At 38.0% G+C, this 15235-nt stretch overlaps 2 protein-coding genes across 2 annotated transcripts in view; both read left to right on the top strand.

Annotated features, from left to right (window-relative positions):
- Window positions 1-10756, top strand: part of LOC308500905 (nuclear pore complex protein Nup153-like) — a gene marked incomplete at its 3' end in the record, with an annotated part of 61615 nt that extends 50859 nt beyond the window's left edge. The window contains exon 15 of the mRNA XM_081056418.1: window positions 10277-10756. Coding sequence (XP_080912544.1) covers window positions 10277-10756 — 480 coding nt within the window. The remainder of the gene's footprint in view (window positions 1-10276) is intronic.
- LOC308501485 (nuclear pore complex protein Nup153-like) overlaps window positions 1-15235 on the top strand; it is a gene marked incomplete at both ends in the record, with an annotated part of 205121 nt that overhangs the window by 89633 nt on the left and 100253 nt on the right. The gene's annotated exons all lie outside the window — the stretch shown is intronic.

Raw genomic sequence — 15235 nt, 5'->3', positions numbered from 1 at the left:
GATGGAGTGAGGTATACTGTTCACGGCTGCCCACTTCACTCTGTTTACAGGAGATGATTGAATACAGATGACCCTGCTGTCCATCTCTTCATTTGTAAAATTCTCCCAGTAATGGAGACATTGTGGGCTCACGTGTGCAGAAATTTCTGCAGAGGAACTTTATGTACCTAATCCAGAGATGCCTGTGCAGTTGGTCTGGATGTACAGCAATAAATGTGTTGTGAGAGTGAGAGCATGCGTGTAGCCTGAGGACCTTTTTTCTTTAATGGTTAGCATCAGTAAATGAATCGGGTAAGATTTTAATGCGAAGCTGCTGTTCATGATTCTTGTGTGTAGTGAGCTGACTGTAGTATGTTACCATTGTCTGTTTAAAAATAGAAAAACTGTAATTCATGTCCACTTTGTACTGTATTGTATTTACTTGGTACAAACCTTTGTGTGTGTGTGTGTGTGTGTGTGTGTGTGTTAGAATACAGACCGTCTAAGTCAGATTTTAAAACAGCAGTTATTTGTCTTTACTGACTCTGCCATTAGTTTGCCTTCTCATTTTCCACACGTGTATGTCCCATGTTCCTGCAGCTTAATAATAGTAAAAGCCAACATTCACTGAGGGTTTAACGTATACTCCACACTGTTCCCAACATTTGATATTTGTTATCTCATTTCATAGATACTATTAAGTGTCTGATGAATGGAAAATTGGAGTAAAGAGCTTAGTGACTGGGAGACAGTGGCAGAGCCAGGATTCCACTTGCACTTCCATCGGTCTGTCCTCTCCTTGTTCTGTCTGGTGACATGTCAGAGGGTAGCACGCCTCTGGAAGGGAGGACTGGACATCTGCAGAGAGCGGCAGGGCTGTGGTGAGTGTCAGAAGTTCCAGACTGACCAATACTGGGGAGCAGCATCGGCAGCAGGTAGAACAGGGTATGATACATGGCACAATACTTACACAATTCTTTAGAGCAAGTAGCAGGGATGGACTTGCCACCCATGAAAAAGTAGCTAAAGATAGCTTAATATGAAAGATGTATCTAAAAATTGTATTTCGGAGTCTTCAGAAAAATCTCAGTTGGGTACAGTAGCCTTTCTGAAGTGATCTTCCTAAACAGAAGAGTGTCTTATGTAGACTGCCAGGGGAAAGTAGGGAGGGGAAATGAGCCCAAAACTTGTTTGAATTTTATAGAATGGAGGTTGATGTGTACATAAGCTATGTATCAATAATATTTAATTTAACTATGACAACTACAAAATGAACAAATTATTATTGCCTTTATTAGTGTGAGAACAATAGTATTTGGTCGTTGACATTGTCATTTGTCGTTATGACTATGAGAGAGTAAACTGGTTTGGGACATATTTTATGGGATAGTTCAATATAGTCCTGTGTTTAACATTTAATTCCCAAAGTATATTATTATCAGTGTCATCACATTTGTTTATAGGTATTTGGACACACTTTTTCTCCTAGCAAAGACATAGCCTTATGTTGCTAGGACATCACCTTATGAGAAGATTAACTTTATAAAAATATATTTAGGATCAGGTAAATCAAGATGCTATCTTCTATTAAATTATCCTGCTATAACAATATTTATGTATAAAATTACAATATTCCAGCTTTAGAAATATATTGGGAAAAAGACAACTAACTGCATGATTAAGCTTTATTTTCAAAAAGCAAATCTTCCTTTCGTGGAATTAAAATCATTAAGAGGAAATATGATTGGGTGTTTATAACTTTAAACAGTGATTTGGGGCCATCGTGTCCTAATTATCTGCCTGAACCAAACCATTGAGAGATGTCCTTCAGTTTTTTGGTTATTATATGTCTTTTCATAGTCTAGCATGAGATTGGGGTAATATCAGAGTAAATGTAGTTTTCTTAGACTAAAAATTTTAGGAGAATACATGTAAGCCAAAAGCCACACCTTCCTGTAATGAATTGATTAGTCATCCTTGTTGAATCAGCATAAGCTTCACCTAGTGTGTGGTCAACCACAAGGAAGCCAAGCTGCTGACAAACACCAGAGTGAAAATCCTTAGCTTTAGCAACTCCCACAAAAGAGCAAGTGACCAGCAATGAGGCTACAAGGGTTTACCTTGGTCCCACTTGCACCTAAGGCTGTCTTCATGATGACATGAGAATGCCAATTCACCCACATTTTTGTTCTGGTTCGTGTATATGTAGTGGTCTATATTTGTGAGAAAGCCAGTTATGAATCTGTTGTTGTAAAATGGATTACCCTTAAACTCAGCAGCTTAAAACAACTATGAACATTTATCATCTCATAGAATTTCTGTGGGTCCAGGAATCAAGCGTGGGCAATTCTAGGTTAGTTCTGGCTCCACAAGAACTGAGTGGCTCATGAGGCTGCAGTCAAGAGATCAGGCGGAGCTGCAGGCATCCAAAGGCTTCACTGTACCTGGGAGGACCCTCTTGTGGGTGCACCCCCTTCCTGATGCTGGGGCTTCTCTGCCCTGTAGTCATCTCCATTTTGCTGAGTGTCCACAGGACATGCTGGTTGTCTTCCCCAGAGAGAGGGGTTCACAGAGCAAACAGGAGCCACAGGCCTTTAAGGACCTTATCTCAGAAGTCACCTTTCGTCCTGTCCACTACATGCTGTTCCTTAGAGAGGAGTCACTAGTCCAGCCCTCACTGAAGGGAAGGGAATGAGGTCCTTTCCTTTGAAAAGAGGAAAGTCTGAGACTCTGTAGACATTTTAAAGGCACCATAACTACTTAGGAGTTGCATAGCTGAGGCCAGGGTCCAAAGCAAAACAAAGAGAACCTGAGCGAATATAGGAATCCAATTTATAAACAATAGGGTCAAAAGCAAAGCCAAAATGTCATGGGAGAAAAAGGAGATAATCATAAAGTGAAACTGGGATTATCCGAATGTGTGAGTAACAGCCAATAATCAAACTGCACTCATGTTCCTGATGGCGGCAAATGATCAGAAGCAATCAATTCTGCTTCTCTTTGTAGTCATATTTTCACATTTGACCCATTTCAGATTTACTTTATCAGAGAGACAAACCCATGAGTATATTTGATGGCTTTGCTCAAAATAGGAAATTCAAACACCTCATTACTTATTAAGCCAACCAATGTTAAAGATTGTCTTTAGAAATAAAACTGTCAACAAGAGTTTAAGAATGAAGCATTTTTCTTTTTTTTGCTAAAGATTTTGACAATATTTCTTAAACTGTGATACCCAACCAATTGTTTGGAAATAAGCACACCATGTTCAAGTCTGCTGAAACTTGTAAAATGAAACTTGAAATCCCAAGCAGGATAACTGGAAAAAGAAAATAAAGGGATTTTGAAAAGAGTAGTTTAAAATGGAAAACAGGTTAACAACAAAAATTAAAAATAGGCTAACAAAAACGGTGCAGGTATGTAGAAAAGCATTCTTCGATAGTTTCTACCATTTTAAAATTCAAGTCTTTCAGGTGAATATTCAGTCAACTCAAAGTCAATATTGGAATTCTATTCCCCCACTCTGTCCCTTGAATCCCTCACCTCCCAGGATGGGTCTGGAAGGCACCTTTAGTTGTTCTGCCAGCCACATAGGCACCTGTGATCTGTTGTACTCTACTGTCTCCTGTTGATCCCTCGTTCAGTAGTTTTTCTCATCTAATTTTGGGGCACAGACTTCTGTCCTGGCTTCATCCACCACTGATGTCAGTAATGGTGTGTATTCTGAGAAACTTTTAGCAGGACAACTATTCCCAGGAAACCTGACAAACTCACTCTGCTGACTGGGTCCCACTACTAGCCCTCCACTGGGACGTCCCACTACTAGCCCTGTACTAGTCCTCCACAAGAGCCTCCACTTTAGCCCTCCAAAATAGGCTCTGCTCGGCCTGGCTCTGGCTCCCAACTCTGGGCTGTCCCCTGCCATGGCACTCCTGTAACCATGCCCATACATGGCGAACCCTGGACAGTATCAGTGACCATTCTGAGCGCTCTTCTAAATCATTCATGGGTTCTTCCTGGAACTCCTTCATGCCACAAGAAGGACCTATTGAAACCTCTCTGGAGCGCATCTCTAGTCCCCCGAGCCTACCAAAGCAGCCTGGGAGGGTGCCAATGGGGAGAAGCGGAGCATCAGCCTAGGCAGACTCAGATTCTCTCTCAAGCTGTCTTAGCTTTTAAACTAATGTAATTTGTTAGCCAAGACCAAGACACGAGGGACTGATCATCTCTTATGGACCAGAACCATCCTCAACACAGGTAAGAAACTCTGAATCTCTGTGTCTCTTCTCTCATCCCCTTTCCTGATTCCTCCCTTGTCTTTCCCTTCCCATCTCACAGGAACCTTTATATCATAGAGCCATATAAGCCACACTGGCAAATAGCACAATGACCTCTAGGCTTTGCTGTGAATCCATAAAGGAAAGAACACATAAAGAAATTAAGAAAACTCATCTCGTTGAACAAGACATGGCTCTCAAGGGAGTAGCAGGACATATTCAACGTGATGAGAAGCAAGGGCCTACAACCAAAACTACACAGAAAAGATGTGATTCAAAATTAGAGATATAGAGCTTCCCAGACAACAAAAAGCTAAATATATCATTACCACCATGCCAGTATTACAAATGTTAAAGAGACTTCTTGAAGAAAAAGAGGGAGGAAAACAAAGGAAAGAAGATAAAAAATGTGTATCATAAAATGATGATCACTATTTACCTATCAATGATCACTTTAATTATAAATGGTAAATAAATCAATTGAAAGATAGAGTACAATGAATGGATAAGAAAACAAGACCCTTATATGGGATGTCTACAATAGACCAACCTCAGATCAAAAGACCCATATAGACTGAAAGTAAAGGGATGGGAAAAGATCTTTCACATGAATGAAAATGGAAAAACAGCTGGGTTAGTGATATTTATTTCAGACAAAATAGACTTTAAAAAAAAGGCTGTGATAAGACAATGAAGGATATTACCTAATGATAAAGGGATCAATCCAATAAGGGAACATAACCCTGGTAAACATCTATGCACCCTACATAAGTGCACCTAAATATATAAAACAAATGATGACTGGCATAAAGGTAACACAATCAAAATAGGGAACTTTAACACCCCATTGTCACCATTGGACAGATCTTCCAGACAGAATATCAACAAGAAAACAGCAGCTCTGATGCTCTAGACCAGATAGAGTTAATTGATATTTTTAGAGCAACAGAACATACATTCTTTTCAGATATACATGGAACATTTTCCAAGATAGACCACATATTGGGCCACAAAACAAGTTTCAATATTTCAAGACAATTGAAATCATATCAAGTAACTTCTCTTGACTGCAATGGTGTGAAACTAGAAATTAATTCCAAAAATAAAAAACTGAAAACACACAAACACATGGAATAACATGCTACTAAACAATGAAGAGGTTAACAATGAGAACAAGGAAGAAATCAAAATATACCTTGAGACAAATGAAAATGAAAGGACATTGACCCAAAATCTGTGGGACCCTGCAAAAGAAGACCTAAGAGGGCCAATTGTAGCCATGCAGGCTTACTTCAAGAAACAAGAAAAATCTCAAATAAATAATATAACTTTACATCTATGGGAACTGGAATAGGAACAGCAAACAAAGTCAAAGTGAGTAGAAGCAAGGAAATAATAAAGATCAGAGAGGAAATAAACAAAATAGAGGCTAGAAGACTATACAAAAGATCAATGAAACCAAGAGCTGGTTCTTTGAAGAGATAAACAAAACTGATGGATCTTTAACCAGACTCATCAAGAAACATAGAGAGGACCTAAATAAGTAAAAGCACAAACGAAAGAGGGGAAGTTACAACAGACTGCACAGAAATACAAACAATTTTCCAAATATACTACAAGAAATTATACTCTAACTAGACAATAAGGAAGAAATGGATAAATTCCTAGAAGCATAACATTTTCCAAGGCTGAATCAAGGAAAAACAGAAAATCTGAACTGAGGGATTACTACTAAGAAAATCAACTCAGTAATCAACAAGCTTTGAACAAACGAAAGTCCTGCACCAGATGGTTTCACAAGTGAATTTTACTAAAAATTCAAAAAAGAATTAACATGTATTCTTTTCATATTATTCCATAAAACTGAAGAGGAGGGAAGCCTCCCAAACTATTCTTCAAGGCCGCCATTACCCTCATTCCAAAACCAGACAAAGACATTACAAAAAAAGAAAATTATAGGTTGATATCCCTGATGAATATAGATGTCAAAATCCTCAATAAAATATTAGCAAACCAAATTCAGCAGTACATAGAAAGATCACGCACCACAATAAAGTGGGATTTATTCTTGGGATGCAAGGTTGGTTCCATATTTGCAAATAACTTAACATGAAACACATCAAAAAAAATCACAGATCATATCAGTAGATGCAGAAAAAATGTCCGGCAAACTTCAGCACCTGTTTGTAATAAAACTCTCAGGAAAGGGAGAATACAGGGATACCTCAACATAATAAAGGCCACATATGACAAACCCACACCTAACATCCTGCTCAATGGGGAAATCTAAAAGTATTCCCCTTAAGATTAGGAACAAGAAAAGGATATCTGCTTTCACCAGTTTTATTCAACATAATACTGGAAGTCCTAGCCACAGCAATCAGACAAGGAAAAGAAGTAAAAAGCATCTGAATTGGAAAGGAAGAAGTGAAACTGTCATTAGTTGTGGATGACAAGATATTATATGTAGAGAACACCAAAGATTTCACCAAAAAATATTAGAACTGACAAATGAATTTAAAAAGAAGCAGGATACAAAATAAATACTCAGAAATCATTTGCACTTGCTATACTAATAACAAACTATCAGAGAAATTTAGAAAAAAACCTATTTACAATTGTATAAAATAAAATAACTACAAACAAATTCAACCAAGGAAGTAAAATACCTGTACTCAGAAAATTATAAGACATTACAGAGAGAAATTAAAGAAGATACAAATAAATAAATGCACATACCATGTTCATGGATAGGATGAATTATGTAGTTAAAATGTCCATACTACCCAAAGCAATCTATAGATTTAATGGAATCCCTATCAAAATACCAATGGCATTTTTCACAGAACTAGAACAAATAATCCTAAAATTTATATGGAACCATAAGAGACCCCAAATAGCCATGGCAATCTTGAAAAGAGAAGAACAAAGCTGGAGGCATCATGCTACCTAATATCAAATTATACTACAAGGTCATAGTAATCAAAACAGCATGGTATCGGCATAAACACAGACACATATATCAATGGAACATAATAGAGAACCCAGTAATAAACCTATGCCGACATGGTCATTTAATCTATGACAAATAAATTTTACACTGGGGCAAAGACAGTGTAAATTCAATAAACAGTGCTGAAAAACAGAACAGATATGAGGTCTGACAATTAAGTTCGCAGACAATGTTGCAATGATGTTGCTAACATTTGATATCAGAGGGATTATCACTGTGAATTTGTACCAACTGGACAAACAGTTACCTGAGTTTACTGATTCAAAGTGCTAAAAAAAGGCTTCATGACAAGATTAGATGACCAGAATTTTTGAGCAACAATTCATGGCTCTTGCATCACCACAATGCACCAGCACACACAGCACTTCTGTGAGGGAGATTTTAGCAAGTCAACAAATAACTGTATTGGAACACCCTCCCTTTCACTTGATCTGCCCGAAATGACTTCATTCTTTACCCAAAGATGAAGGAAATATTGAAAGGAAAACATTTTGATGACATTAAGGACATCAAGGGTAATAAGACGACAGCTCTGATGGCCATTCCAGAAAAAGAGTTCCAAAATTGCTTTGAAGGGTGGACTGGGCACTGGTGTCAGTGCATAACTTCCCAAGAGGAGTTCTTCAGAGGTGACAGTAGTGATATTCAGCAATGAGGTATGCAGCAATTTTCCTAGGATGAGTTTGCAAACATAATTTTTCCGACATTCGTACCAGCAAAAAAATGTGAAAATGGACCACCTTCTCACCCCATTTACAAAAATACACTCAAAATGGATTAAAGACCTAAATGTAAAACCTGAAACCATAAAACTCTTAGGAGAAAATACAGGCAGTAAACTCTCAGACAACACCTGTGGTAATATTTTACTGATATGTCTCCTCTGCCATGTGATGTCTGTGAAGGGGCATGCCATTGGAGTTTTATTTTGCAGTTGGTTGTTTGCTAGGGAGAGGAGACTTTTTTTATGAGTTTCTTTGCCATTTGTTTTTTTCTCTTTATCCCTTTTTTCTCATAGGTTATTTCTTTTATTAGGAAGAGTCCTTTATATATGTTGAATAAAAATTTTCAAAAGATACAGACTAAGGGAAGATTGGTTAATTTAATGTTTCTTTCTAGAAGTAGCTGTATTTGCTTTCTCCCTACTTTGAGCTGAACAGGTCTCCTTTTAGTCCTTTTATAAATCACCTTCAGCCCAGCTGGGTCATTTAAGTTTCGGTTCAGAGTGCTTTTACTTGTCATTTGTTTCTAATTAAATTTAATTTGTGACTTCCTCATTGACCCGTGAATTTTTTAGAAGTATGATTTTTGCCCTTACATAGGAGATCTTGTAACAGTTTCTGTTGAAGGTAAAATCATGTTTAGATTCAAATTGTAGCATGTATTAGTATTCATTTTCTTCATGTCTATTGATACTTTCCCTTCCTGGCTTATTTAGAGTTGGAGGTCTTTGTTTTCAGTTTCTTCATCTCCTCTTTTTCTATTTAGCCCCTTGGTTATTGGAACTCTGACTGAACAGAGTTATGACTGGTTTGGCAGTTTGGACTTTCTACCGTAGGGCCCTCTTGTGATATTTATGTTAGAGGCCTAGGCTCAGTTACTGGTCTTGAGGGTCTTTTTTTCCCTTAGTTTGTACTTGTTGGTGGGCTGGAGTGTTGCAAAAGGAGGGAATGTATCCATGTATTGTAATATCTTCAAAGAAGGTGTCTTGAATGCTATTGCTTATAACTTGTATGAAATGTTATAGTTTTCTTAGCAAATCACTTTTCTTTTGTCATTAAAGCTCTTTATGTAGACATATTTACATTTGTGAAATGGGTTATTTGTCTTACCTTGTTATATAAGGAAATTAGTATCAAGTAATGTAACATGAGTTTGTACTTTAGACCAGTTTTTGTATTTCTCCGTTAAATGTGTGGCCTGCCTTTTTAAAGTTTCTATCTGTATGAGAGAAACATCAGCTTGGTTTGGTGTTTGCCTGATGACAGATTTGTACATTTTGCATATTACCCTTCAGTTGCAATTTTTAAAGATATCATTATTTAGCTGAATCTCAGGTTGACACCTGTAGCTTAATGTTAGCCATTTCACTGATTTTGGTCTGATGTTGCTGAATTGAGACATTTAGGGTGTGGTGATACTGGTTAAACGTTTCTTGATTATTTTGCTCTTCATACCTGGTATAGAAACTGTTAGGAGCTTTATGACCCTCTAACCCGTGAAACCTCTGTCTTACCTCCTCTCTTATCTGGGTCCCCTCCCTTCCTCTGTAGGGATTGTTACTCACTAAACATTGACATTTTGCCTCTACTGTGATACCAATCTCATTTCTATAATGAAAATGTTCACTGATAGTGTTAATTGGACAAAAGTAACCTCTTAGATAGTTCATCAAAAAGAGGATTTATTCAGGTGGTGGCCAGTAGGCTCAGTTGTTTAGAGCATGGTGCTAATAGCACCGAGTTTGCCGATTGGATCCCCACATGGGCCACTGTGAGCTGCACCCGCCTTAAAAAAAAAAAAGGAGTTTATTGGGGAAAAGAAAACAAAACCACCACAGTAATGTGGGAACACACACCTTCGGGCCATCATCCACGTGCAAGACAAGCGCTCTCTCAAAGTGGTTCCCTTATAACACGCCCTACAGGAAGTCAGGACCATAAAGTTTAACAGGAAGTTGGGACTAGAGAGTAACAGGAAGCCCAGCCGCAGCCATAGACCTCCCACGCCCTGGTCAATTTCCTTAAACGGCCGGTTGGCTTTTACCATTGGAGAATAAGTGAGAGGTATGTGATGAGGCTGGTATTCGGGAGATTTAAATGCTTGATATTATCAGGTCAGGTACAGTCCTGCCACTTAGTGGCATGGATGACCTTGGTAAAAGTAACCTTCTTATACATGAACTTCTTCCTTTCTTCCCTCCCTTCCTCCCTCCCTCCCTCCCTCCCTTCCTTGGTTTATTTGCAGAAAGTCAGCTGATACATTATGCTGTATTGTTTGTGGTCAGGAAGGTGCTCAGGAGCTGTGGGTGGGGCGAGCCTGCTTCCTCTTCAGTGTCACTGGCTCCTGGCTGCGCAGGGGCCCTGGCGCTGTGGGTGTCGGCCATGCGCAGACCTGGGCGGTACTTGTTCTTGGGGATCCTGTTCCGGATGCTGCTGAGGGGAGCCCGAGCCTTCGTGTTGATGTTTGTCCTCCTGTGGGAGGTGGATGGCTTTCACTGGCTAGCTCTCCACTTCATGAGGACCAGCACAGCTCTGCGGTGGGCCCCTCGCTCCAGGTCCATATTCTCGCGGTGAATCAGCCCGTTACAGCGGGAGGAGTTGCAGGCTTTCTCATTAGTGGGCTCAGTGCTGTGTGTAGGCTTGTTCCTTCTGATCAGGATGCTGGAGCAGTTGCACACCGCCTTCCATTGCAGATGCGTGAACATGGTGACAGCGCCTCTCCTTGCAGCAGCGGGAGACAGAAAGGGCAACTTCCTTCTCTTTAACATGGAGATGTGAATACTGAGTATGTTTAGCTTGTGTCTGTAGGATGTCTGCTATTTAAGCGATAGGATATTAGGCCATATATCTCCGTGCCTCCGTTTCCTCATGCACAGCAATGGTGTCTACCTCAGGTGACATAACCCAAGTAAAGGTATTATAAAGTTAACATATAGTAAGTCCCATGTTTGATGGTGGTTGTGTTCCATTGAGGTGTCTGTAAGCATCTGATTACAGTACTTCACTTTCTTTTTTCCAGCTTAGTGGGACCCACTTCTGATCAACCAATTCAAAATTTGGGTGACTAATAATCAAATTTAGAGTTGGTTCAAGGTCAATATATAAGGAAACAGTATGTCCAAGCTTAAGGAGTAGGCGTGAGAAATAGGTTATTCAGTTGATGTGTCCAGGTGTTATAAGGTTCTAAAGGGAAGAAAATAAGACTAGTCGTTGGAAAGGGGAAGAAACATCCCTACGGAAATAACCAAATAAGTCTTTTGGTTTTTTTCTCCACCCACAGATTTGATTATAAAATTCACACAGAAGAAATGTTGAAAGAAGTGTGCAGTGGACAAACATATTACCAACACCTAGATACTGCTATTTTGTTTTGTTTGCTTTATCATATAAATATCCGTCCTCTTGTATTTTAGGTTCATTACAAACTAAACTTAAGGTATGAACACACTTCTCACCCAAATACACAGCATGCATTGTGCGAACTAGAATTAAATATGTGTTGTTTTTTTGATTTAGCAAGAATTTACATACAGTGAATTGTAATATTATTAGGTGTACCTTTGAATGAATTGGACAGATATTTACGCCTGTGTAAGTCAAAGCCTCCTGAGGTGTGGAACATTTCCATTCCCGCAGAAAATTCACTCATGCTCCTTCCCAGTCAATACTCATGCGTCCTACCTTAGGGGAGTCAGTATTCTCATTTTTCGCACCATCTATTGGTTTTGCTTGTTCTAAATGTTCATATCAGTCTAGTTACTCAGTGTGTAGTGTTTTCTGCCGGGCTTTTTTGAAAAGCTGCTGTGAACATTCTTGTATCTGTTTGTGGACATATGTTTATTTCTCTTGGTTACATACCTATAAGTGCAGGTGCGAGTAATAGTTTAAAGTGCCCCAACAGTGTGTGACCCTTTCTGTCACTCTACATCCTTACCAGTAGTTGGTTGTCCTCTTTTAAATTGTAGCCATTCTGCTTTGTGTATGCTGCTGTATTATTGTAATTTTACTGTGCATTTCCCCCATGACTAGTAATGTGTTCTTGTTTATGTGCTTCTTGGCCACGTGCATGTCTTCCTTTGTGAGGTCTCTCTTCAGAACGTTTGCCCTTTAAAAATAGAGATGTCTTCGTATTCTTGAGTTGTAGGAGCTCTTTATAAATTCTGGCCGCAAACACTTTGTGTGCAGCATGTCTTACAAATATTTTTCTCCAGTTTGCCTTGTTTTTTCCTCCCTCCGTTCCTCTTTTGCTCCCACCCTCCTTCCTTGTCTTACTTCTATTTTTCCTTCCTTTCTTTCCACCTTCAATACTATTTTATATTAATTTTGTATGTACTCCATAGTTGTTAGTCATTTATATAATTTAATAAGTGATCCCTCTAACTAGTGTAATGCCCACCTGGCACTATGCATAGTTTTACCATATTCTGGACAATGTTCTCTGTGCTGTACTTTACATCCCCATGACTATTTAACCCATTTGTACTTCTTAATTCCTTTACCATTTTCAAAGTGGCGCCAACCTGCCTCCCAAGTATCACCATGATAAACCTAATACCCATTTGACACCATACATGGTTATTATGACATTATTAACTATATTTTTATGCCATGCTCTACTTTCCAATGACAACTGTGTAACCAATTTGTAAGTCTTGATTCCTTCCCTTTCTCACTCACCCTCACCCCTATAACATCTGGCAAACATTCATACATATTCTGTATGTATGAGTTTGTTTCTGTTTTATTTGTTTGTTTATATTGTTCTTAGATACCACCAATAAGCAAAATCGCAATTCATCTGTCCTTCTCTGACATACTCCATCTAGCACAGTACCCTCCTGCTTCATCCATATCACTGTATATGGCAAGAACGCATTCCCTTCCATGGCTGAGCAATATTCCTTTGTATGTATATACCACCTACTCTTTTATGATGGATGGTGTCTGCATCCATCAACAGACACCCAGGCTGCCTCTACACCTTGGCTATTGTGAACAATGCTGCAATGAACATATGAATGTACACAACCCCTTGAAGTGGGGTTTTGGTTTCTTCAAATAAATGCCCTGAAGTGGGATTACGGAATCGTTATTTGTCTCTTACTACAGCCTTTGTTTTGAAGTCTATTTTGTCTGGTGCAAGTATTGCTACTCTAGCTTCTGTCTGTTTGGTTTTTCTGTTTCAATTTACATGAAATGTGTTTTTTTTTTTTTTTCCATTTCTTTACTTTCAACCTCTTTGTGCCTTTTGATCTGAACTGTGTCTCTGTAGGCAGTATACTTAAGGGGTGTTTGTTTGTTTGTTTGTTTGTTTTCCCCATTTGGCCACTCTCTTTTATTTGGAGCATTTAATCCATTTACACTTAAAGTAATTGTTGATGTACATGTAGTTATTTCCATTTTATTATTCATAGTTTTGATTTTCTTTGTTTTCTTCTTATTATCACTTTATTTCCTGCCAATCCCTTCTGGGCTGCAAAGTTTCTGTTGACAAATCAGCTGATAGAGTTATGGGAGCTTCCTTGTAGGTGACAAATTGTTTTTCTCTTGCTGCTTTTAGGATTCTCTCTTTGTCTTTAACCTTTGACATTTTAATTATGATGTGTCTTGGTGTGGGCCTTCTGGGTTTCATCTTGTTTGGGACTCTGTGTTTCCTGGAAATGTATGTCTACTTTCTTTGCGAAGTTTGGGAAGTTTTCCATCGTTATTTCTCCAAAAAGGTTTTCACTTCCTTGCTCTCTTTCTTCTTCTTTTTCTGGTATACCTATAATGTGAATGCTGATACACTTGATGTTGTGCCAGAGGCCCCTTAAACTCTCCTCTTTGATTATTTTTCGGATTTTTTTTCTTGCTATTCTGCTTGAGTGTTTTGTGCTACCTTATCTTCTGAATCACTGATTTGATCCCTGTTTCATATAATGTATTATTCATTCTCCATTTGTTTTCTGAACAGTATTTCTTGATTACCAGATGTTCTAAATTTTATGAAGTTTGAATTTATGGGATTTCCCCCCCATAAATTGGGATTATTTTTACTGTTTTTTGTGTCCTAAGAAATGTTTGCCTCCTCCCAGGCTGTAAGGAAATTGTCCTATTATCTGTTAGACTATTACAGTAGTGTTTTTATGTTTTTTAAAATTTCATGATTGATCTCTTATGTGATTCCTGGATTAAAACTGATTTTATGCATGATCTCAATGTTTTGAAATGCATCGAGAGTTGCTTTATAGCCCAGTGTATGGTTTCCTAGATAAATTTTGAAGAAGGTATATTATGCATTTGTTGGCTATAGTGTTCTAGAGAATTCAGATAAGATGACTGGTAGTATTTCTTACATCTTCTTTGTTCTTGCTGAATGTTTTCTTAGGAGGTGGTGTATGGTTAGTCCATTAAAATTGTTGAGAGATAGGAGTTAAAATTGTCTACTTACCTTTGGTGAATTTGTCTTTTCCCCCTTTATTATATGAATTTTTGCTTTATGTAGTTTGAGGCTCTCATGACAACATGCACCTTACATCTATTATGGCTCCTCAATCATGTGCCTCTGTTAATATTAGTAATTGTCCTTAAAAAAAAAAATTGGAAATATTCTTTACCTTGAAATCTATTTTATCTGGTAGTCATATAGCCAGCCATTCTATTATTAGAATAAGCCTTCTTTTGCTTACTAATCGCAGGTTCTATCTTTTCCATCCATTTACTTTCCACTTGTGTCTTTATATTAAAAATAAGTCTCTTGTAGACAGCCTACAGTTGAAGCTTGTATTTTTATCTATTTCTGCCTTTTAATTTGAATGTTTATATTTCATGTAATTATTAACATGGTTGGATAAAGTCCTGCCATTTTTATATTGTTTTCATTACTTGTTGACTTGTTTTCTCTATCTCTTGATGTTACTTAGTGGTTTATTATGAGATTACAATATATGTCCTTAATTTTTTCCATTCTATTTTGTGTTAATATTGTACCACTCCTTTCAAAATTTAAGAATCTTGCACCTTTATATTTTGATATACCACCTGTTTTCCTCGTATCTTATGCAGTACTTGATATTTTTATTACATTAGACAGGATATAAACCCACAGCATATAATTTTTGCTTTATCCAGTTGTATGTATTTTAAAGCAGTTTAGTGAAAAACAGTGGTTTTGTGTGTGTGTGTGTGTGTTTTGTTTTTTTAATAATTTCTCACATAGTCTCCATTTTTTCCAAAACATTGAGTTTCCATCTGGTATCATTTCC

Source organism: Rhinolophus hipposideros (assembly GCF_964194185.1).
Source record: "Rhinolophus hipposideros genome assembly, chromosome: 8".
NCBI lineage: Eukaryota > Metazoa > Chordata > Mammalia > Chiroptera > Rhinolophidae > Rhinolophus > Rhinolophus hipposideros.
Note: the sequence above shows the minus strand (reverse complement) of the source record. Positions and strands in the feature narration are given on the sequence as shown.